Source organism: Rhinolophus ferrumequinum, chromosome 9, assembly GCF_004115265.2.
Source record: "Rhinolophus ferrumequinum isolate MPI-CBG mRhiFer1 chromosome 9, mRhiFer1_v1.p, whole genome shotgun sequence".
In the NCBI taxonomy this organism is placed as follows: domain Eukaryota; kingdom Metazoa; phylum Chordata; class Mammalia; order Chiroptera; family Rhinolophidae; genus Rhinolophus; species Rhinolophus ferrumequinum.
In genome coordinates this window covers 92,509,655-92,532,100 of record NC_046292.1, presented here as the reverse complement: position 1 = coordinate 92,532,100, position 22,446 = coordinate 92,509,655, and the positions used below count along the sequence as shown (strand labels likewise).

Genomic DNA, 22,446 nt, shown 5'->3' with positions numbered 1-22,446 from the left:
ACACCAGGGTCCCTGGTTCGATTCCTACATGGGCTAGTGATCTGTGCCCTCCACAATTAGATTGAAAACTACTTGACATGGAACTGATGGATCCTGGGGAAAACACACTGTTCCCCAATAAAAAAAGAAAAGAAAAACAAACAAACAACTTATTCTTCTGTCATACTTAATTGCTATATGTATCTAATTTTTTTCCGTCTGGTTAAATCCCTATGTCTGTAAAATGCACAAGAATTCAACTGCATTGTTTTTTGTAACTGATTTACAGGAAAACTCTTCTGGCTCAGATTGTTTTCTTAGAGCCCTCCAACTGCAGAAGTTTTCCATAGGTAGAAACCACAAAACAAAAAGAAGTGTATCAAATTTCGCTTCTGCTGAGCTCAGTAGGGCAGAATCCCTTAGCCTGATGCCAACATACACCCTCCACCTACACAAAGCAGCAGACCAGAGATGGGTGATGCTTAAACCTGCTTTCCAGGTGATAATTGCTCCCTAAAGAGACTCTGTCACTCCCTACCCTCTTTGCCCATCTCTAACACTATCCCAGACCCCCAAATGCACTCTGTCCCCTTGTTCAGATGAGTACTGCTATCCTAAAGGCTTGAACAGTCCCCTTCTCACCCAGCCTCCATCCTCAAAGCCTGTCTACCCTGTTGGCCTCTTTAATTTTCCACACCCATTTTGTTCCAAAACATGGGTTCTGGAGGTTTAGTTTATATTTTTGTGTTCCCAAACACCATTTTCTTTCAATGGGGGAAGAAAACTTTTAAGAGCCCCTCTTTTGCTGAATGAAAAACTGACAAATGGAAACAACTCACTTTTTTTTTTTTTTTCAAATTCTTAACATTTCAACTCCAGAGACTGGAAGAGTAAATAGGTGAATATCTGACTCATCAAGTACGTGGTTTTTTTTTTAAATCAGAGACCTAGTCACAGCTGAGTCTCTCATTAGACTTGCTGCACTGGAACACCCCACTCCACTGCCATTCTCATTTGCTAGCTAATAAGCAACAAGAGCCAAACAAAAGGGAAATTTGCTTTTTCCAAATATATATATATTCCAGATATATATATATACACACACACACACACACATATATATATATATATATATATATATATATATATATATATATATATATATATATATATCAACCCTCTAACTGGGAAAATAAAATTCTGAATCTACCCTGGTTCCACGTTGATAAAGTGAGGTGGGACGTTAAAACAGAACAGACAGCAAAGTTACATATAAAAACTCTGGCCGCCAACCTCAAGATGAAACTAAGAAGAAAGAAACAGACCCGGGATAAAGAAAAACTATTTTGTGCCAGATCGTTTTAAGAGTGAGAGTTTATGTGAATGATTTATTTAAATGGCTATTAAACTGCGAAGGCGTTTATATATGTAAAATATGCATATTGGAGGAAGTCCGCTGGTAGCTTCAGGCTCCTGAGGGAAAATCCAAAGTTCACTACCAATCGTCGGTCTACCGCAGAGAAGTCCGCAAAACCCCAGAGGCCTGGAATTCTTAAAAGGCCATTCAAACCTCAGGTGGACTCCGCTGTTTCTCCATTTTCCTGTCCTTCCGTTTTTCTTTCCTTAAAAAACGTCTTATAGGATTTGCATTTGAAGAGGTTCAAGAGGTCACTTCCCCTCTCACTCTCCCTCTCAAGGCCCCGCCGAGCAGCCGCGTCCGGACCCCCTTCTGAACGCCGTCCTAGCGGCAGTGCCCCGAAGTAGCGGCTCTGCCTGAGGTTTTGCGCCTCACGCCCAGGTGCTGGCCACTGCGGGGGCCGATTTGCCTTGGGAGACGCTAGCCGGCTCTTAGGTGGCCACGCGCCTCTTCCGGAGTTCAGGAGAAGCCCGCGCTGATCTCAAGCCGAAGAGTGGCCGCTTATTGCCTGCCTTTTCCAAGCAGTATTTGGAGACAGGGCCTAGCCGGAGTGGAACCTGACACAGCATCAGACCGGGGAGACTTCGAAGGCACTAAAACGAAAATGCTCTCTCGGCTTTCCACCCACAGCTTCTAAAGCTGTCGCCCTCTGTGCCCTGTTTCCGTTCCACTCCAACCCTAGGGGGACACCCTTCCACTCTGAGGGCGCAGTAGCGCACCGCTGCCCAAGGCATCCACCATCCCAAGCAATTTGGCCGCAGTGAGCGGACGGGATTACGCCGCCGAAGTACGGAGAGGTATGGCTAAACCAAGCCTCCACCAGCTCCCTTCTCGTTGAGCTGTACAGGCCCCAATGCCCAGGAGCGACCCAGCCGGCCCAGAGCGATCGTGCCGCACGCACCTGCTTCGTGCGCCGCAGCTCCCGGCTTGAGCCTTCAGCTGGGGTCCTACCCGGGCCTTTTTGTACTTTCTCCCAGTTCCATTCCTAACTCTTAATTCTCAATCGAATCTTAAAACTAAAACAAAGCCCAGGAGTTTAGTAGGGGCTGGGACAGGAGCAGGGCCCAGTTTTCCCTAGGCCCTTCAGTCCACAACCGGAAGTCACCCGGGGAAAGCAGGTCCAGGGTCGGAGGAATCCGCGCGGTGAATTTCACCGCTGACGCGTGCTGAGCATTCCCCACGTGCTGCACGCTGTTCCACGCGCTTGGCTTGTATTAATTCGTTTAATCCACCCAACAACTACATGGCGCAGCTATTATTATGATCCCAGCTATAGAAACGACAAAACAGAAATCCAGAAAAATAAAAATAACTTGCTCAAGGTCATGTATCTAGTAAGTGCAAGATGCATTGGGGCAGGAAGAGACAAAAAAGAAAATTAAATGGGCAAACAGTATTTACGATCTTAGTATTTCAAATTGCAGGTTACATTTCGAAATCAGAGCTGCCTGGGCCTAGTGGGGTAGAGGGGGGATGCCCGGCTATGGCCCTTTGTATCTTAGCTTACCGGAGACTGAGGGACCCATGCCCGCCTCCCGGGGCTCCCGGTGCGCTGTGGTTTGGGTTCTTTGCCTGCCTCTCCACCTCCCACAGGGTTGTCCAGAGTCTGCACTTGTTGCAAACGGGAAATAGGGCTGAAAGGAGGAAATTTCTGCCCAAAACAAACACGCGGGCGTCTGCGTTGCTGGTGGTCCACGTCTGCGATGAACCCACCAGGAGCCCTTGCTGCCAATGCAGCAGTGCGCGGGCAAGTTTTTCATTCTTGCCCGGTGATATCTCAGGGGCGAGAGACCCCTCGAGGGCAGATCTGCCATCTGATCAGCTGTCTGTGGCTCGCCCCCCACTGTGAGAGCCCAGGTCCCACACATTCCGGCCGCCCGCGCCGGGTATTATCACACTGGTACACGAGGCACACTTTGCTCGGGAAGAGTAACGCTCTACCCTGCAGAAGTGAGCTCCTCTGCCTGCGCTCAACTGCGCGCGCGCGCGCGCACACACACACACACACACACACACACACACACACACCACGGTCAGTGCCTGACCTGCAGGAGGCTCCCGCCGCGCTTCAAGGGCTAGCGCTCAGTTCCGCCTGATGCGAAATAGTCCGATCCCTCCAATCCACCAAACGAAACATCCCCCACCGCGCGAGAATTAGCGCTTCGCGGTGGAGCCTCGCAGCCCCGCCCAAGCACGAACATACCCAAAGAGACAGACCCCAGCCCAGCAGAGGCGAACTTAAACTTACAATGGACACATCTTTTCCTTATTAAGGACAAAACCAACGTGAAGAGATTGCTCAGGGAAGGCAAGATCCCAAGTACCTATGAAACTTACAGAGTACCTTAAAACTAAACAGCACTTTTGTTGGATTGGGCCAAAAACAACAGTATAAATGTGTATATGTTAATGCTTTTTTACAACTTTTATTTCATCTTTATTGTCACCATTGGAGGGGAATTATTTTTATTATTTCCATTTTACAAAGGAAAAAAAGGAACTAAAACTGAAGCTCAGAGACTTACCCACGGTCACCAGAGCAGGTCAAACGAAATCTACAGCTACCTATGGCCACCACACTGCTAGTCATCTGCTCCGGGTTGCAGTGAAGGTGAGGGAAATTCTAAACTACTACATGTATTGTTTGGGAGAGCAGAAAAATCAGACAAATCAATGAACAAATATTTGTGAAATATTTGTACAGAGTCCTGGTGTGGACTGGGGGTTGTGGGTATGAGCCAACCAGTGCTTTGTGGTCCACACCCCAGGACCAATTCACCCCACCAACCTAGTCCAAAATTCCCCCACAGACACTGAAACAATACAAAAATTCTTTCATGGCTGACCACTGCCTGGGTAAAAAATTTGGAATCTACTCTATTGTCCACATGGATAAACACACACACACACACACACACACACACACACACACATGTATAGATCTATTCAAAGGACACGTGTGATCTTGCAGGAAAAAAATGTCACATGTATGATCTGGTATGCATGTATGGAAGCAGTGTGGCATTAACTCTGGCAGCTGAACAAGCAGAGCATCTCTTTTCACAGCCCCCTGCTAAAACACACCCCTGGCCCCAGTGAGGGTGAAAGAGGGAAAGCCTGGAGAAAACCAAGAAATTAGGGGCTGGAAGTCACTTGAGAGGGAGGGAGCAGTAGGATGGAGAGTTCTGTTTGTTAAACACACATCCAAAACAATGTTCCAGCCCGATTTTGAACTTCCCCAAGGAAGTGTGCTGTTCTGCACCAAATGTAATTTTAGGTATGAGAGGGTGTGGGCAGGAGTAATAAGATACACTTTTAGAACATGATGTCTGAGTTTGCCCTAATTTATTTCAGCAAAAATGAAAATAGAGAGAAAAGGGAATAGTGAAGCAAGTGTAACAAAATCTCGATAATTGTTAAATCTAGGTGGTGGGTATATGAAGGAGGACTTATTGTATACCCTGTCCACTTATGTGTACTATGAAACTTTTCATAATAAAAAATATTAAAAGAAAAATGAAAACTCAACCTCTGCACTTAAATGGGTGCATTTTATTGCATGTAAATCATACCTCAGTGGAGTTGATTTTAGAGTTTTTTTTTAATAAAAGTCAATTGTGATGGAGAATGCCTTCTTGTCCTCCAAAAGATAAAGCCCACTTCCTTCTGACACTGTCGCAGAGGATGATCAGTGGGTGACATTTTGACTCGAGTTCCAAATCTAGTGCTCCTGGCTTTCTCACATCCCAGGCCTGCCCCAAAAGGAACCCCAAAGTTCCTTTCTTATCTTGCAGACTTTTACCAGGACAAGTTTGGGAGCTGCCTAAAGTTCAGGGAGCCTCCCTTAGTTAAAGGGAATGAGAAATAACAAAAGCAAAAAGTTGTCTTCCTGTTACTGTAGACCCAGAAAACAAAAGAGTGGTTTTGGAATCTCTCCACGGATGAGAATGCTGAGGTCCAGAGAGGAAACTCCTTGCCCAGGACACCTCCCTGCAGAACCAACCAGAACTGGCTTCTCCAGATGATGGACAGTCTGTTTTCTATTAGACCTCAGGAGAGCTCCAGGTGTAACTTACAGGTGGAGATACAGCCCCAGGCCCCTTGCTTCGGGAACCAAAATAACTGAACCAAATCCTGAATTTCTTCGGCAAGGCCTAAGCATGTTTGCAACAGATAGAGGGCATTTTAAGGGAGGCGTAAAAGTATGTGACTAATTTTCCTTATATTTTTTCTAGGAGTAGAAAAAGCAGAATGTGTCCTAAAGTGACCAACCGAGTACGAGGTAAGTGACAATATTGAAGGAATCTATCCGCCTGGGAGCCAAACATTGGCTGCCCCAAGGCCAGACCTGGGGCCTGGGCCGCAGGCATGGAGAACCGTGGAAAGGGGAACTGCGGTGATGGACGCCCGCGAGGCAGCCTCACAGACCGCGATTCCCGAGAGCCTGGTGCCACCCAGCGGAAGCAAGAAGAACTCCTGCTTCTTTTGCGCGGGTGCCCACGGGAAAGGGGAGGCACAACCCGTAACACCGCAAAATCAAAGGACTCTCGGAGGGACAGGAGGTCACGCCCATTTGGCCCCTGCAAAACACGATGCCATGCCTTGCCAGTTCACCGTTCCCCACCGACAAGGACACCGTGACCAGGGCCCAAAAGCTTGCCGGCCAGGCGGAAACTCTACTTTCCCCCTGAACCCCAAGATGAAAAGCGCCTTCTCCTAAAATGCAAACTACCCCACCGAGAAGCATTTGGTGTTGACATTCAACGCAGAGCGGGGGCGTGCTTTGGCCCTGACGGCAGAGCGTTAGCAGGAACTGGGGACAGTCAAAGGAGAGGGTGGGAGAGAGGGTGAGGAGGGCTGCGTAAATCATTTGGAGGGATTTTTGGCCAGAGTCCCTGTTTCCGAAAGGTTGCGGGATGGCTTTGACGTTGATTATATAGCTGTTCTCTTTTCAAGTGTGCCCCTCCCCGCCGCAGCCCTCTAGTGTTGGAGGATTGTGTTTGAAAGCGAGGAAGCATTCCTGAAGTGGTGGGTGATGGATTGTCTAAACCCTTCTGGGACATTTTGGGCGGTGGTTTTTGAGGCAGCTCATCAATAAAGACCCCCCTGGAGAGAAGGGGGCGGCTGGTGAAGAGCCCCCACCTCACAACCCGGAGGCCCCAGGCCTGGAAAGGAACCCGTGTGGCCAAGGGGCAGGGAGATGTGAGGGAGTGACAGGAGAGTAGGCCCACGGCAAGTGGAGACTTCGCCTTGCCTGCAACTATCCTCTACCGAAACCTTTCAGGCTGCGCTGCGTGGGTGCCGTGGGTGATTTATTTGAGGAGGAGATAGGGAACAGCAGAAAAGCAGGTGGACTTCCAACACCAGGGTGTCAGGGGAGCAGGAAGGAAGTGGAGGCGCCAGAGGCCACTTCAGGCCATCTTGCTCCACTAGGAGTGTTCTACTTCTACTCCTTTAGTCTAGGCTCCTACTCCAGCTCCTCAGCCACACTCACTGCATGCGGTTTCCCTTGGTATTGCTTTCTTTTTGAAGCCTCGACCAAAAACCTGTTCACCTCTCCCAAGTTGGAGGAGAGAGATGGGGGAAGGGAGCGTAAGGATGACCCAGCTCAAGCTATTCCGACTGTCTGATGGGCTCAGAACTTTTGGATCAAGCCACAGATGCAGGCTCTGACACTGCAAAGCCCTCTTCCTTCTCGTGGAGCACCAGCCTTCACAGATGGCCCCCTCGAGGTCCTCTCGGCCCCAAACATGGACTTCTCTAGGCCCATCTCCAAGAAGAGGTTGGGAACCCCAATGCGGAACCGGGCGTAAGACTGGAAACATCCAAGAAAAGGCTGGCCTGAAGAGGCAGCTTTGGGGCCTCATCTAGTAGGATGCCCGGCCCCCGCATGCCCGGAAAGCCTCGGCCTCCGATGCTTTCCTGGACTCCTCTTCTTTCCCAGCACCCGCGCGACGCGCAATCCCTTCACCCTCGTGCCTGCCTCCCGGGCCTTTCGCCCTCTAAGGTCCTGGGGTTGCACCAAGGAGCTGTCTTCTTCCCTCCGGTGACCAAGGGTCAGGCGGCATCCCAGAACTTGGACCGTCTGCCAGGCTGAGGGTGGGGGCTGGTAGAGGAGTAATGGGGTATGGGTCGGAGGGAGGGCTCCCTAACGGCAGCTCCACCAAGGCGGCGTCTGGGCGCCCCGAGGTCCCAAGTCGGGCTCCGGGCGCCGAGCACGTTTTATTTATCCCCACAGAGGATGCTGGAGGACAAAAGAAATATTTGGACGTCAGAGCTGATTTATATTTTTGGAAGTGCTACGTTTCCTTTTCTGAAGAGAAGCGAGCGCTCCCCATATCCTGAGCTCAGCGGGGAGGACAGGAGGGGGTTTTGATGCTCCAGGAAGTTCATCTATCACGGCGCGGCGCGCAGGGCCCGGCGCCCCGCGGAGTTCGCTGCCCTAGGAGATATTTATTTATTTGGGGAGAGGGGAGGGCAGGAGGACAGGAGACCAGCCAGACACCAGAAGAAAACCCGACCCGGGCTGGGTTGGGACCTCCAGGGAGTCTCGCCGCCGGTGAACCCACAGCGGACCAGCCTCGCCTCTCTGTGGAGGAGTGTCGGAGGCGCGGCTTTGCGACCTGCGGACGCGTTTGGTTGGTGCATTCCTCTGCCCCCAAAGCGTACCCTCCCTCGTTTGTGCAGATGGCTAACCCCTCCAGGCCTCGCGGGCCCTCCCGGGTGGGTCCAGCCCCTCCGCCAGCCCTGCCCTGCCCTGCGTGCGCTCACGGCCCAGTCACCTTCCTCCCAGCCTGGGGAGGCAGGCAAGCAGAAGTGAGAGCGAGGCCTCCCAAGGCGTGGGGCCACAGAGCAGGGACTGCGGGGCCACCCGGCCAAAAGCACAGCAGGGTGGGTGCAAGGGGAAGCGATGCTGAGCTCTAGGTGTCCTAGGTCCCACGCCCAAGACAGGCCTGGCTCCACCGGTTTCCATCTCATAGGGGGATTTTTCATCCTAGCAGCACAAATGGATCCAAAATTAACGTGCTGGGGTGTGGGGTACAGGCACTCACACTTGCTTCCACCTTTTTTCTCCCTACACTGAGAGCCTGTGGTACAGGCTTCCTTGATTTTCCTTCACCACTGGGAATCAATCATTCCTGTCCCCACGGGAGACGCACTGTGCGGGCACTGTGTCTTTTCTCTCCTTCCTTCAGGAATGAGACCCTGCCTTTTAGTAGGAATGGCTGTCCCTGCCATGGAAACCCTCTTCTCAAGCCTTCGGCCTCCTCACAAACTGTAGCAGGCTGTGGGCGACGGTCTACCGCGGAGGCCCCGTGGTACCTCCTTGCCCGCGCCAGGGACAGGGCCTGTGGGCAGATAGACCGGCTCTGAGAACACCCCATAGTTGTTTCTCCACACCGAAGGTAACCAGGATCTCGAAATCTGGGACGTTCGGAGATAGGAAGAGGCGCGGTCTCAGCACCGGGCTCCGGTAGATTGGACCCCTTTTTTCTCCCTTCCCAAGCACCTCAGACCTGGTCAAGTGGGTGATTAAGTCATCATGCCCACTTCAGGCCCAGGAGATGTAGGGCTATCCGCGGACTTCTCAGGAAGGTGGCTATAAAAAGTGCCCTGCTAAGGACACAGGCGTTTGGAGAGCGGAAGAATCTATCAAATAAACATTTGGAATTGGGTGGCTGGTATTCAAACCCGAGGTTTGGGGGTTTCTGGACCGAGGAAGGAGGCCAGACGCCGAGAAGGGTGTAGAATTCCCACTGTTACCCCTCCTCGCCAAGTTCCCCTCTCCAACCCCAGCCTCGGCGCCTCTTCCTGGCCGCCTGGCCTGACTTTCTATCATAAATTAAAGTTTCTAGAGGGGCGTCAGTGGCGTGCAGACTCGTGGTCTTCCGTGGTTTCCTCAAACACGCTGATACCCCCTAGGTCTCAGCACTTGGTCCCACCGTCCCCATCCTCGAGGGAGATGGAGAATCCTCTACACACGTTAACTTTGTATCACAACACAGGGGGAACAGTGTGGTCAGTTTCAGACTGAATTAGGAAGAGGATTTGCTCCGGCCTGGCTGGTGGAAGGAAGGGAGGGGCAAAAAGATGGAGAAGTGCCCCAGGAGGCGAGGTCTTAGATGCAGTAAACAGCGTTGGTGCGGATGCGTCTCCGGTGGGTAACTCGTTTAGTCTAAGCCCTTTCATGTAAAACCCACGAAGCAGAGAAAGCATGCTAAGAACATAAATTTTAAACCGCAATAATGAAGAGATTTCCGGGAATAAAACGCCGATTGCAGAACAAAATCGGAGAAACCCAAGCTTCCCGAAGTTTACACTCCCCTGCGCTGGAGCAGGGGCTGGACTTTGGGGTTTGGAGGGGGCAAGGAACCTTCAGCCCAGTCGGGGACAGTCACCAAAGGAGGGAAAGAGCACCGGTATGGAGAGGGGACCGGCAGCCCCGAGGTTAACCAAGGAGCTCTTGGGCTTATCTATACTCATTTTAAGGAGCCATACTGTTCCTTCACGTAAGAAAAAGAAATCAAGGTTTTTGTTGTCTATAAAGCAGTGAAAGTCAGCCGGGAAGAGTTTACCACCTTAAGAAGGGACTCCTAGAGAGAGGGAAGTGTTCTAAGCAAGGCTGGTTCAGAGACAAACATGACTTCCCTTTTAAACCATATGCTAAACAGAAATCCAGATATTCTTGCCAGGGATAAAGAATTTGACATAATTTGTTACCGCACATATTCTTACCCAGGAGGTTTGTATAATGCGGTAATTAAAACACAGGTCAGAGAGGTTTGGCTGTGTGGTAGGGGAAGCAGCCTGGGAGTGGGACCTCAGGCCTGCCTACAGGCCAGCTTTCATGGAGTCATCTGATGTTTCTAAGCCTCAGTTTCCTTATCTCTAAAGGGGGATGACAGTACCTATGCCACGTGGCAGTGCCAAGAGCTGAAAGGCTTGTACCTGTGAAGTCTATAAGGAACAAAATGCAGGGGCTTAGTCTTTCTAGACGTGAGGTCTCTGCCAGAGGGACAGTTTCCATAGGCAGAAGTGGGATGTTCAAGAAAGAATTTTGGAGAAGAGGTCCTTCCTGCTCAAATAACTGAGAAGGTCACCAACCCCACATCTTTGGGAGTGCAAGGCAATATTTAGACCCCTAGAAAGAGAGAAAGGCTCCAAGTCAGCCCACCTGCTCCTGGCTGAGGCTCTCACTGCTCTCTAATGTCTATTGCCTTGGTCTTGTCTCGCCTCCTGTGACACTCACCAAACTATAAGTGGTATTTCTTGCAAGCTTAGAGAATTTGGGTAAAATAGATAAGACTAGGAAAGGGAAGAAAACCTTTAAAAATCCCTGATAATTTAACCAGCTGAATTGGTAGAAACTAAAAATGTGTAGAGTAGATTTTTTTTAATGCTTATCTGTGGCCACCCTAAGACCCTAGGGGAGTGTTTTTTTCTGGAGATAGCCTTGAAAGCTTCCATCATATTCTCAAAAAGACTAATTACCCCCAAACTGGGAACTGCTGGTATACAGAATTACCACTAGCCTTGCTTGGATTTTAGAGCTGGTGCAGTTTATTCTTCAGTCTCAGGGTCCTAAAACTTTTTTAGAGCTGGTGCAGTTTATTCTTCAGTCTCAGGGTCCTAAAACTGAGATCCAACATACATAAGAATCCCCGGGTGCAGAAAATCAGAGAGAGTCTGATTTTGACTTAGTGTGTTTTCCCCAAATCCATTGCCCACCACCTCCATCCACAAATGAAATGATTGCCTTCCTTTTTTCTATGCTTCCCAGCTAGACCGATTCTCTTCCTAATACACACACACACACACACATACACACACACACACACACACACACACACACACACGAGACTACGAAGACTGTGGAGCTTCTTTGAGATACTATCAGTCCTTCTCACTCCAGATTGTTTTTATTTAATTATTTTTCAGGCAAAGCATTGGTCTAGTGAACACTATGTTTACTTCTATATTTAGCTGCTTACATTTAAATTATTCCATGCAAAATGACAAAAAAGGGGTAAGAGAAAAATACTATGATGTAAATAGGGACCCATCCCTCAAAATAAAAGGTCACCAGTCACTTGGAAAGAAATTCTTAGAAGTGGAAGCAACTGCAAACCCCCTACCCCAACTCAATCAAAACATCTCATCCGGAAAAGAGCGACTTGTTTCTTTTTTCTATTCGAAATGAGCGGTAAACTGAGTTCATTTTGGCCGTGTTTTCTTAGCTGACTCTCGGCTACAATCAGGCCATTTTCGGACACATTCCCATGTAGGTACCAGGGGTGCTCTGGAGGAAGCTGTCGACGCCTGTTCAACTAATTTAGGTTTTCTTTGTCTAATTACTGTGGAGCTTAGGGAAAAGGAGCTCGGCTCAAGGCAGTAAACTGACACTCCGTCTCTGTGTGTGGTATCCAGGCAGGGTTTGATGGAAAAAGCCTGCTTCCACTCAACTTCAGGTCACTGTCTGGGGCCAGACCCAGCCCAGCCCCCAGCCTACCCCTCCCACCACTCCCTCTCCTCTGCTCTACAGCCCCACCAGCACACTCAGCCAGGAGCAGTCCCCCCATGGCTCTGGGGGCACAGATAGCTAATGCCAGCCCAAAGAGGCCTGCCTCCGTTCTGTTCCACCCAAGGCTCTTCGCTGCCCACCTTTCACCCGATCACCGCATAACGTCCCCTTCTTTTGCCCCTCCTCCATCTCACTGGCTCCCCCATCTCGCTGGCACAGGTGCTTGCTTGCATCTTGGTCCTTTCAGAGCAGACGCTGAGGAGTGCCCAGCAGAGCCTCCCCTTTGGTCCTCTGATCTGCAGCAGCTCCCCTCTAAGCCTCCCCCATCAACCCTGTGTGGCCCAGCCACTCCCCAGGCCTCCTGCTCCCCTCCTCCCACTTCCAGCCCCTGTTCCTGGTCAGACTACATTTCCTTGCAGTGCAATCCAATAACTAACTGTCCAGTCTCATTGGAAGTGATGCCTCCCGAGGGCACAATCTCTCTCCCCGCAGAACTCTTACTCAAGAGTGGAATTAACCACACTAGGGTGGAGTGTTCTCCCACACAAGGTAGCTTCCAGCCGCACCATTTTTTTGATGGGCAACACTGAGCCTGAGGATGTAAATCGAGTGATAGATAGTAACACACCCCTTCAGGATTGAATATAAATATAGCTATCTCACTTATCTCAGCACCAGCCTTCTTTTTGCATTTTTTACAAAACGTCAAGTGGAAAACAGAAAGAAAGTGGAAACAAATGCAAACATGAGTTCTATACGACCAGATTTCCAGCGTCTCTAAAACTTGGTCTAGCTTTCTCTACCTAAAGCCCTCTTCTCAAAGTTCAGCAAATGTCCACGACAGCTCCAGGCCACAACCCTGGGGCACTAGGGCGCCCTGACTTCTCACCCTCTACTAACAATTGTCCCGTAGCCTACAGGCCCTGTCAGAAAGAGAGAGGATTGGCACGTTACCTTTGGGCGTCTGGCACCCTGGCCTGCTGAGGGCTGCAATGTCTAAATGAAGTTGACAGATGGTGTCAGTGCGGGAACGGGGGGGGGGGGGAGGAAGAGAGGGGAAGGCAGCTAAGGAAGCTCCTGGCGGCGGCACCAACGGCAGCACCACTCGGCCCAGGATGGGCCAGGAAGAGGAGGGAGGAGAGGGAGGAGGAGGAGGGGAGATCTGCGCCACCGGGGGCGGTTGGTTTCTGGGACTGGAGGCAGGATGCTGTAAGGGGCAAAGAGAAAGATTTCATAAAGCCATAGGTGGTCGAGTTTTGCTTGGGGCGGGGTGGGGGTCATCCTAGCAAAAAGTGAGTTAGTCTGTGATCTCTCCCTTTGAAAGGGTGGGTGGGAGAGAGTGAAAGGCCGAGAGAGGAATTAAAGACCGAAGGGGACCCTGGAGAGCAGGGAAGGAGATAAGAGAGGGAGCCTGCCGTCAGGTGTGGGGGGAGGTTGAGCGCCGAGGCGGAGCGTGCCCTCCCCGAGGCGGTGGCGCGAGGAGGGGACTGGGCGGGGTAGGGGTGGAGGGAGGGAGTAAGGGAGGGAGGGAGGGAGGGTGGCCGGGGGGAGCGGCGGGAGGGAGGAAGTCTGAGAGACAGAGCGAGGAGCGCTCCTGAAGGGAGACGTCGGGCTCGTCCTCGGGGTGCCGGTCGCGGTCCCAGCCCGCGGGCGCAGCTGCCCGGCACCGGGCCGCTCCGGCTCTACGGCCCGGGAGGCCGCTGTGAAGGAAGGGCTGAGGCTCCGGGAGGGATGCGCCGGGCGTTGCCTCCCGCCCGCGGCCGCCGCCAAAAGCCCGAGCGGAGCTGAGGGAGGCGACGCCGAAGCGCTGGCTCGGAGTGGCCACGGCTGCAGCCCGGGTATCGGGCTAGGGCGCTCGCCCGGCTTCTGGGCCGACCCGGTTCCGGCGCCTCCGCTCCCGGCCGCGCGGCCCGGCCTCGCTCCCGGGTCCCAGATGACCTCCGAGGGCGGGCCGCCGCCGCCCCCGCCGCGCCCGCCGCCGGCCCCGCTCCGCCGCTCGTGCAGCCCGGCCCCCGGCGCGCTCCAGGCCGCCCTGATGAGCCCGCCGTCCGCCGCCGCCGGCCTGGAGCCCGCCTCGTCGTCGTCGTCGTCCGCCTCCTGTGCCTCCTCCGCTTCCTCGTCGTCGTCCTCCTCTTCCAACCCTGCCAGCGCCTCCTCCGCCGTGGGCAAGAGCGCGGGCGGCGGCGGCGGCGGGGGCGCAGGGAGCGGGGGCGCCAAGAAGGCGAGCTCGGGGCTGCGGCGGCCGGAGAAGCCGCCCTACTCGTACATCGCGCTCATCGTCATGGCCATCCAGAGCTCGCCCAGCAAGCGCCTGACGCTCAGCGAAATATACCAGTTCCTGCAGGCGCGCTTCCCCTTCTTCCGCGGCGCCTACCAGGGCTGGAAGAACTCCGTGCGCCACAATCTCTCGCTCAACGAGTGCTTCATCAAGCTGCCCAAGGGCCTCGGGCGGCCGGGCAAGGGCCACTACTGGACCATCGACCCGGCCAGCGAGTTCATGTTCGAGGAGGGCTCGTTCCGCCGCCGACCGCGCGGCTTCAGGCGGAAGTGCCAGGCGCTCAAGCCCATGTACCACCGTGTGGTGAGTGGCTTGGGCTTCGGGGCCTCGTTGCTGCCCCAGGGTTTCGACTTCCAGGCGCCCCCGTCGGCGCCGCTCGGCTGCCACGGGCAGGGAGGGTACGGCGGCCTTGACATGATGCCCGCGGGCTACGACGCTGGCGCAGGCGCTCCGGGCCACGCGCACCCACACCACCACCACCACCACCACCACCACGTCCCGCACATGTCGCCCAACCCGGGCTCCACCTACATGGCCAGTTGCCCGGTGCCCGCGGGGCCTGGAGGCGTAGGCGCGGCCGGGGGCGGCGGCGGCGGTGGGGACTACGGCCCGGACAGCAGCAGCAGCCCCGTGCCTTCGTCCCCTGCCATGGCGAGCGCCATCGAATGCCACTCGCCCTACACGAGCCCCGGGGCGCACTGGAGCTCGCCCGGCGCCTCGCCTTACCTCAAGCAGCCGCCCGCCCTGACGCCAAGCAGCAACGCGGCGTCCTCCACCGGCCTGCACTCCAGCATGTCCTCCTACTCGCTGGAGCAGACCTACCTGCACCAGAACGCCCGCGAGGACCTCTCAGGTAACAGCGCACCCACTGGGGGCGTCGCCTCAGGCCTCCAGGCTCTTCAGCCACTGCCCCTTGCACCGGAGTCCCCGGAGCCTGGGTGTCTGAGGGCACGGGGAGAAGGTGATGCTGGGGGGAGCTGGCACCGTATTCGTGAAGGAGCGCGGGTTGGGGTCCTACTGCCCTCCACCGACCCTTGGCCCAGAGATGGGCCTCTAGAATTTGCACCGCTAGAGGATGGTACAGAATCGCCAGCCTATGGTCCTTGGGTGTCCTTGTGGACTACAGGTCTCAAGTCTCAGGCCTGACTTAGCTTAGAGAGAAGGCGTGTGGCCTTTGGGGACCTTGGTCAAGGAGATGTTTCTCTTTCTTTTTGTCTTTTTTAAAGTTTGTTTTTGCTGTATTTTCGCCCGTTTAGCAAAAGTCAGAAAGGGAGATATTCGGTATGCTGAGGGTGTGAGTGCGGAGGGGTTGCAGCTGGGCAAGTGTTGAGAGGAGGGGAAATGAGGCAAGAGAGGCCGGCAGAGTGGGGTCCCAGGATCTTAAACTGGCTGTTGAATCTCTGGCCTTCCCACCACGGTGACCCACCTTGATGACACTTGAGCCTGTCTTAGGCCAGCAGGACCCGAGACCCACAGCTGTGGCTCCCTTGAGAAATGCCTGCCCTTGGATGCCAGTTGTGTTGTAAATTGTGTTGGTCGAGGATTATGAAAATTTATTGACTTGCCAAACCTTTCCGTGGGAGGGGACAGGTCGGGTGGAGGAGGAAATTTGAATATTTTTCCAGGTTTACTGAGATAGACTCTGATGTTAACCCACTCTGAGAGTCGAGACAAACTCTCTTATATTAACCCCGTCTGGGTCCCCACAGGATGCAGATTAAAACTGGGATGGTTTGCCCATCAAATGGTGCTCTAGCTTACACTTAACTTGCCTTCCCCCCCATTAGAAAATGGTTCACAGGACAATGCATACATTATATTTTCATGAATCGCGTGCGACAAGAGAAGCAAGGGAGAAGGGAAGCCCAGAAATGGGCAAAAGATGTTGGTTCCCTGGACGGTGAAATTTCCCAAATAGGCCTTTTAAATGCGGGTCTCAGAGGTTAACTAAACAAAGACAGTCTCGGCAGGACCACACCGGAGAGGATTTTAGCCTGACTTAACCCACTGAAAGCAGAGTCTTGTTCAATTTTATGGGAATTTCTACAAGTAACCAATACAGACGACCTTCCCTTTTTTTTTTTTTTTTTTTTTTTTTTTAATCCTGGCGGACTGGCTGTCAGTCACTACCTACCCCAGGCGTAGCCCGCTGGCCCACTCCCCCAACCCAGCCGCTCCTCTCCCGGCCCTGCAGACTTGTCCTCCCCGCTTCGCTTCCCCTCTCCGGGCAGGCCCTACTCAACCTGAATCCACGCTTTGAGGCTTCGCAGCCGCCGTGAAAGAGAGCCCTAAAAATTAAAAACAAACAAACAAAAACACTCAGGAAAGAGATTTCTGATCCTTCTGTGTGGTCGTCCTCTCCTTACCACACACACCCGGCGCACGCACAAGCCCCAGAAATGCGGGGATCCGGAAACAGGACTCTTTGTCTTGGAGAGAACGAAAAAGTGCCGAGCGGAGCAGGCCGGCCTCTGCCGCGCGGCCTCTCCCAGAACCCTCGCAGGACCTCTGAGCCGAGATTGGGAAGCCGGGGAAGCCGTGGCTCGGCCGAAGTCGGAGCCGGACGCTCTGCACCTTCCTCTCTCGTCCTCAGGCTCCTGTACCTCTCGAATATTATCCCCACCCCCAGCCCTTGTTTTCTTGCAGACGGGCCGGGTGCGTGGCGCCCTGCGGGACCCGCGGGTCTGCGGCCTACTTAGAGCAGAGGGCCCAGAGAAGAGCGGGGAGGACGAGCAGGGCTGAGGCTGTGGACGGAGGAGCACACACACACAGACACAGAAGGACCCTTCCCCATCACACCCACGCAGGTCGCATCCTCCCACTCGGGACAGGGCAGCCAAGGCCTGTGTGCTCTAGGAGGACAAGCGCCTTCGTTGTGTGAGCCTTTAAAGAAGGAGCTAAGGCTCTTATCGGCTTTTCTGTCACAACAGAGTGCCCACGACGGCCCTGGGAGGAGGTGTCAGCGCTTGCTTGGGGTCCTGCCTGGGTGCCTATTTGGGGAATCCAGGAACTGGCACCGCGACGTGCTGTAACATGCTGGGCGAGCTCACCTGTGTGCAAAGCCACAAGAGCATATCCAGGGCACATGGACCGGTTGTTGCTTTATGAGAGCAGTGCTGAGCATGTGTGGCGACAATAGGTGTTATCAGACAATAAACGTAGGCCGACTCAAGGGTTACTTAGCAGCCTGGTCTCTCCGTCAGCGCTGGGATGAGGCCAGGCCGAGGCAGGCGAGCAGGGCACGCGCAGCTGGCCGACATCTATGGTTTTCACACACTCAAAAACTGAGTGAGGCCTGGTGTCAGCCTGCGGCTGATGGTCCTCACACCGTGTGGGTGACTGGAAAGACTCAAGTTAGCAGGCCTAACCCAACCCGGCACGGACAGAGGCCTGTTCTGGGAGAAGCCCAGGTCCCAGCGTGCACGAGACACCCCCGGCTGTTTGCGCCCAGGAGCTCGCAGGCGCCAGAAAAGCAAAAGCAAAGGGCGGCGGCAGATCGGCGCACAGTGGCCGCCCGCCTCCGGCCCTGGGCCGAGGAGCGGCCCCGAAGCAGAGGGGTGCAGGCCTACTTCCTCCTCCGCCAGCCGGGAGCTCTCTGAGAGGCTCCCGAGGGGGCTCCCCGCACTGCCAGACGCCTCGATGTGCAGAAGGGTGTGCAACTGATCTCTTAAAGAAGGGCTTTTTCTGTCCCTGGAGTCCTGGCTTCTCTTGAGGAAGCTTAAAACGTTCCTGACATCCGAAGATGGCGCGCTTTCTTTCCCAGCTCTTTCTTAAGGTCTGGAATTGTTTTCTGTCCCCCCTTTTGGCACGGGAAATATTCCTGCTGTGGCCTGCTACTGTGGCCGGGCCAGTTAGTAGGGAAACAAGAGGTGAGGGCCACTGCGGTGTTTCTGCGGAGGGAGCTTGGAGTCTGGAAAAAGCCCTGTGGTCAGGGACCCGGACCAAGAGCCTGGGTCAAGTTGTCCTGGTGTCCCTGCTCCTCCTGCGATTGAATCGTTTGTTGGGGCCTCCAGGAGTAATAAGGGAATTCAGGCAGGCACATCAGAACCCGGTTTAGAGGGGGACCATACTCTGTGTTTGTGGGTACATCAAAACAAAACATAATGATTCCAGAGTTGTCCTATGACCCACAGTTTAAAACTTTGAGAAATTTCTAGAGCTGGGTTCCCTCTACCAGTTTTATAGCAATAGACCAAAACCTTTCTTATCCTGAGTCAAAACAAGACACCAGTTAAATTTTTAAAAATAATAATGCCACACCCTAAGCTGGACAAACTTGTTTCTGAAAAGAATTTTTATTTTCTTCTTTCAGTGGGACTGCCTCGGTACCAGCACCACTCTACCCCAGTGTGTGACAGAAAAGATTTCGTCCTCAACTTTAATGGCATTTCTTCTTTCCATCCCTCTGCTAGCGGGCCATATTATCACCATCACCACCATCAGAGCGTCTGTCAGGATATTAAGCCCTGCGTCATGTGAATGGAGGGAGGGGGGCCATGCCAAGGCTGCTCTCTCCTTATGTGTGTGTGTGTGGTGGGGGGCAGATGAACTGAGGTGGACTCATGTAATGTGCACCCCAATAGCAATAAGTAGCACCCCAGTCACTTAGAATCCCCAGGCCAGCATTGTTCACTGACACTTGTCTACCACTGGTAGAAGGACAAGCCCTGGCATGGTAATGCCCTAAATATGTGCAGGCTCCAATCAGAGGGAGAGCTGAGAACTCAGCTTCTCAGCGGAGATGGTACAAAGTTACCACATGAAAAACATAAATATGTAACTCTGGGATCTTCATTGCCTTCAGTAATCAGGGTCTGAAAAACACAGACAAGTTGTGTGTGTTTTTCTTTGTCTATGAAAATTTGTGTGCTTTTCAAAAAGGCAGTGCTAAACACAAATTTTCAAGAAAGCCTCATCTTGTTGCCTAGTGAAGGAGAGAGTTGTTTCACCAAACACTACGTTTGGATACAGGTGCCAAAGAACATTATTAAAGAAGTATTTAGAAACAATGTGTCTAGTTTAAGAAAGTGGTTTTCAGTATTGTGACAATACAACGTTTTTTACAAGGTTGTTTTCTACCACCATATTTTAAAGATATTTTTATGATTTCATGTATACTCACACTTTGCTTGTATTTTAAAAGGAGGATATATTTGCACTTATGTATACTTTTACAGTTTGCCAAACGATTTTGATGTAAATTTTTTCAATAAAATGTATATAACAAATAGTCGTTTTAGGGACCTGTTTCCTTTACGGCATCCTAAGATGGCCACGTTCTCTCCACCAGCCAGCAGTGCAACTCTACACTTTTTTTTTTCCAAGTTGTATAATTGACGTGGTGTGGGGTCTGTGCCTTGAGTAGCACAGGCCAGGTTTTGATTGTGGGTCTTCTCAGGAGAGAAAGAGAAGGAGGAATGTTTACTGTAATTTCTTTCTTTCCTTCACCCTAGCTCTTTCTGGCTAAGCAAAAAACCGGAAGGTGAAAGGAACTTAAAAGAAAACCAGGCAAGATAATGAAAGACAAAAATGAAAATCAAACAAAAAAATTTGATTTGAAGAAATGAAGTTTTGTGTCCCTTTTGTTCTGTTTCCTGTGCCCAAGGAGAGTTTTGACGTTTGCTCTTTCCTCTTCTCCACCAGCATGGAGTGACAGGCCTGGCTGAGCTGCCAGCGAGGGTTAGGAACCCCCAAATCACCATCTGATTCCCCTTTGTGAGTCACAGGTTTGTTATGGGTGCCAATCACATTTTGTTACAGGTGGGGGTCAGATCCTAAAGAGTCCTGGGTGGTGGGGAGGAAGCTGTGGGCCCTCTTCAGCATCACCGGTTCTTTAACTTCCTTGGGGGAGTAACAAAACTTGGCCCTCACAAGATGTCCTGGGCCTGCTCTCTGTCCCCACCCTCCATTTCAGAGGCTGGCCAGCCCTACTTAGCTTGGCACCCACCAACCCCCACACCTCTCCCCCTTGTGCCCTACCCTCCCTCCTTACTTTTCTGAAGGGAGTTGATGTGTTCCCTCGGGGTCCCCTCACAGCCCTTTTTCCTTTCTTACATGGCCTCCCAAGGTTTCCCAATCATGAATGCTACAGGCAAAGAGTGGAGAAGCTCTGCATGAAAAAAAGAGAATAGGCCCACTAGACAGGAGGGCTTGTTTCTTCCCAGCCCACCCTGTCTGACCAGCCCTTCAAACTCATGGGCAGTCGCAATGCAGATCAGAGCTGGAGCAGAGGTTCTCAACCCACAATCATGCTGCGGTTTTCTTCTTCAACCCAGGGCTGGGGTTTTGTTGTGTTTTTGCCTTTCGTTTTGAAAGTTCACCTTTGTTCCTGGTTCCCTAAAAGGTCTTTCTCCCAGTCAATCACCAGGCACTTAATAACACTCAGTAGGTACCTCACACACAGGTTTTTGTATTCCAAGTGAATTTCAGTCCAAAGACCATCTCCCTAGTAAAACATCTTGTCTTAAAAAAAGTCTTAACCATCTTCCTAATCCTTATACTTCCTTTCTATAGTTCCCAAAACTAAGCCGTGATTTAAACTTTTTTGTGTGTCTTCATTATCATATTTGCAGTTAAACAGGGCATTTTTTTTTCTTTTATACTGAGCTGCTCAGGGGCCTGCTATAAATTATGAAGTCAGTTTCAGAGTTTGCTCCGACCACAGTGCTGTGTTTACATTCCTTCCGAGGCTGCCGGCATGGTCGTAATTTATATCCTAAACACTTGAACGTAACTTGTTTATACAGAGAATGACAGGACCTCAAAGACAAAAACGCTGCATCTCCGAGTAACCGCATTAGAAAGGCTAGCGCGCCCCCTAGTGGTGCAAAGGGATGCAAAGCTTCCCTTTCCCTGACTCCTCTCCCAACCCCGCACACATTGATTCACGGTTCTTTGAAGATGCAGGAGAACTTTTTTAAAATGACCCATTTTAGGGTGCTTTTTCCATAGTCTTATGATGTGGGGATGTTGATCCTATTTGTATATCTGCACTAGATCATGGCTATCGGGGGTTCGACCCGTGTCTGATTTCGGTTTATTTCACACATTTTTGCCAACATCACGTGTCAGAACTGAGCATCTAGCATCGCAGACACAGGCACAAAGGCGATCTTCACTCTGAAGCAGGGGTTCTAAGTGACTCGGAGGGCTTGTTACACACAGGCCACTGGGCCCACCCTAGCTTCTGACTGAGTCCCTCTGGGCTGGAGCTCAAGAGTCAGCATTTGTAATGAGTTCCCAGGTAATGACGATGTTGGTGCAGGGCCCACACTTGGAAAACCAAACGTCTAGAAAGGCGGTCTGGATTACAGAGATTTACAGGTTCTCACGGGGTGTTGCGGCTAATTTAGTTATTAGATAGGCAAAGATCTAAACAGGTTTTTAGAAAATAGTTTGTCTATCCAAATACTTCTGTCATTGGCCCCTAGCGAAATGCAAGGCCTAGTTTGGACCAGAAATTTTAATTCAAATTTAATTTTTAATTCAAAGCAATGAGGCCTCTTGTTTTATTCCAGCCAAGAGGTCAGGTGGCATCACTGAAGTTGAGCAGTAAGTCTAGGTACTTACGCACAGCTATGACCTCAGAATTCTCCAGGCAAAGGAGTGAGAATTGCAGCAAGCAGATGGGGAAAGAAATTCCTTTATTGGTCATAAAATCTTTTGAGGGTAGAACAGACAGAAGGCAAGGAAAGGGGGCTGCAGTCTCAATGTATACAAATAATGACCCCTAAATACAAATGGGTTAGGCAGAAACATGGGGGTCGTCAGGGAGAAAGAGAGACAGAGGGAGAGATACAGAGAGAGGGAGCAGAGAGGGAAAGAGAGAGTAAGGGATGGAGGGAGAGAAGAGAGAGGAATAAAGAGAGGGAGTGAGGGAGGGAGGAAATGGGGGATAAAAGTAGGGAGGGATAGAAGAAGAAAGAGAGGGAAAAAGAAAGAGGAAGGGGGGGCGCGGGAAAGAGGGAGGGAGACAGAGACAGAGAGAGATCTGGAGAGGAGGAATCTGAAAAATATCTCCAGGGTTCCTGTCCCAAAGTTAGCAAAGCAGCCTTTGAAGCTGGGCTGCCGTCCTCTGAGGCCGCAGTTATCTCTCCAAGTCTCCAAGGCCGGGCATTGGCTGAAACGCTCACATACTTCTGTTTTGCTTGGCTTCTGCTTGGATTCTCGGGAAGTAAGACAATTCTCTAGTTTTGCATGCTCACATTTTCTGAACTGCTGCTGCAACTTCTAGAGAATTTAGGGAAAATA

At 51.9% G+C, this 22,446-nt stretch overlaps 1 protein-coding gene across 1 annotated transcript; it reads left to right on the top strand.

The window, feature by feature from the left end:
• The first annotated feature begins 13,481 nt into the window (after window positions 1–13,481).
• FOXF2 (forkhead box F2) lies at window positions 13,482–19,428 on the top strand. The gene is made up of 2 exons (XM_033113247.1): window positions 13,482–15,049; window positions 18,509–19,428. The coding sequence occupies exons 1-2, from the start codon at window positions 13,852–13,854 to the stop codon at window positions 18,673–18,675; spliced, it is 1,365 nt and encodes a 454-aa protein (XP_032969138.1). The 5' UTR covers window positions 13,482–13,851; the 3' UTR covers window positions 18,676–19,428.
• The last annotated feature ends 3,018 nt before the right edge of the window (window positions 19,429–22,446 follow it).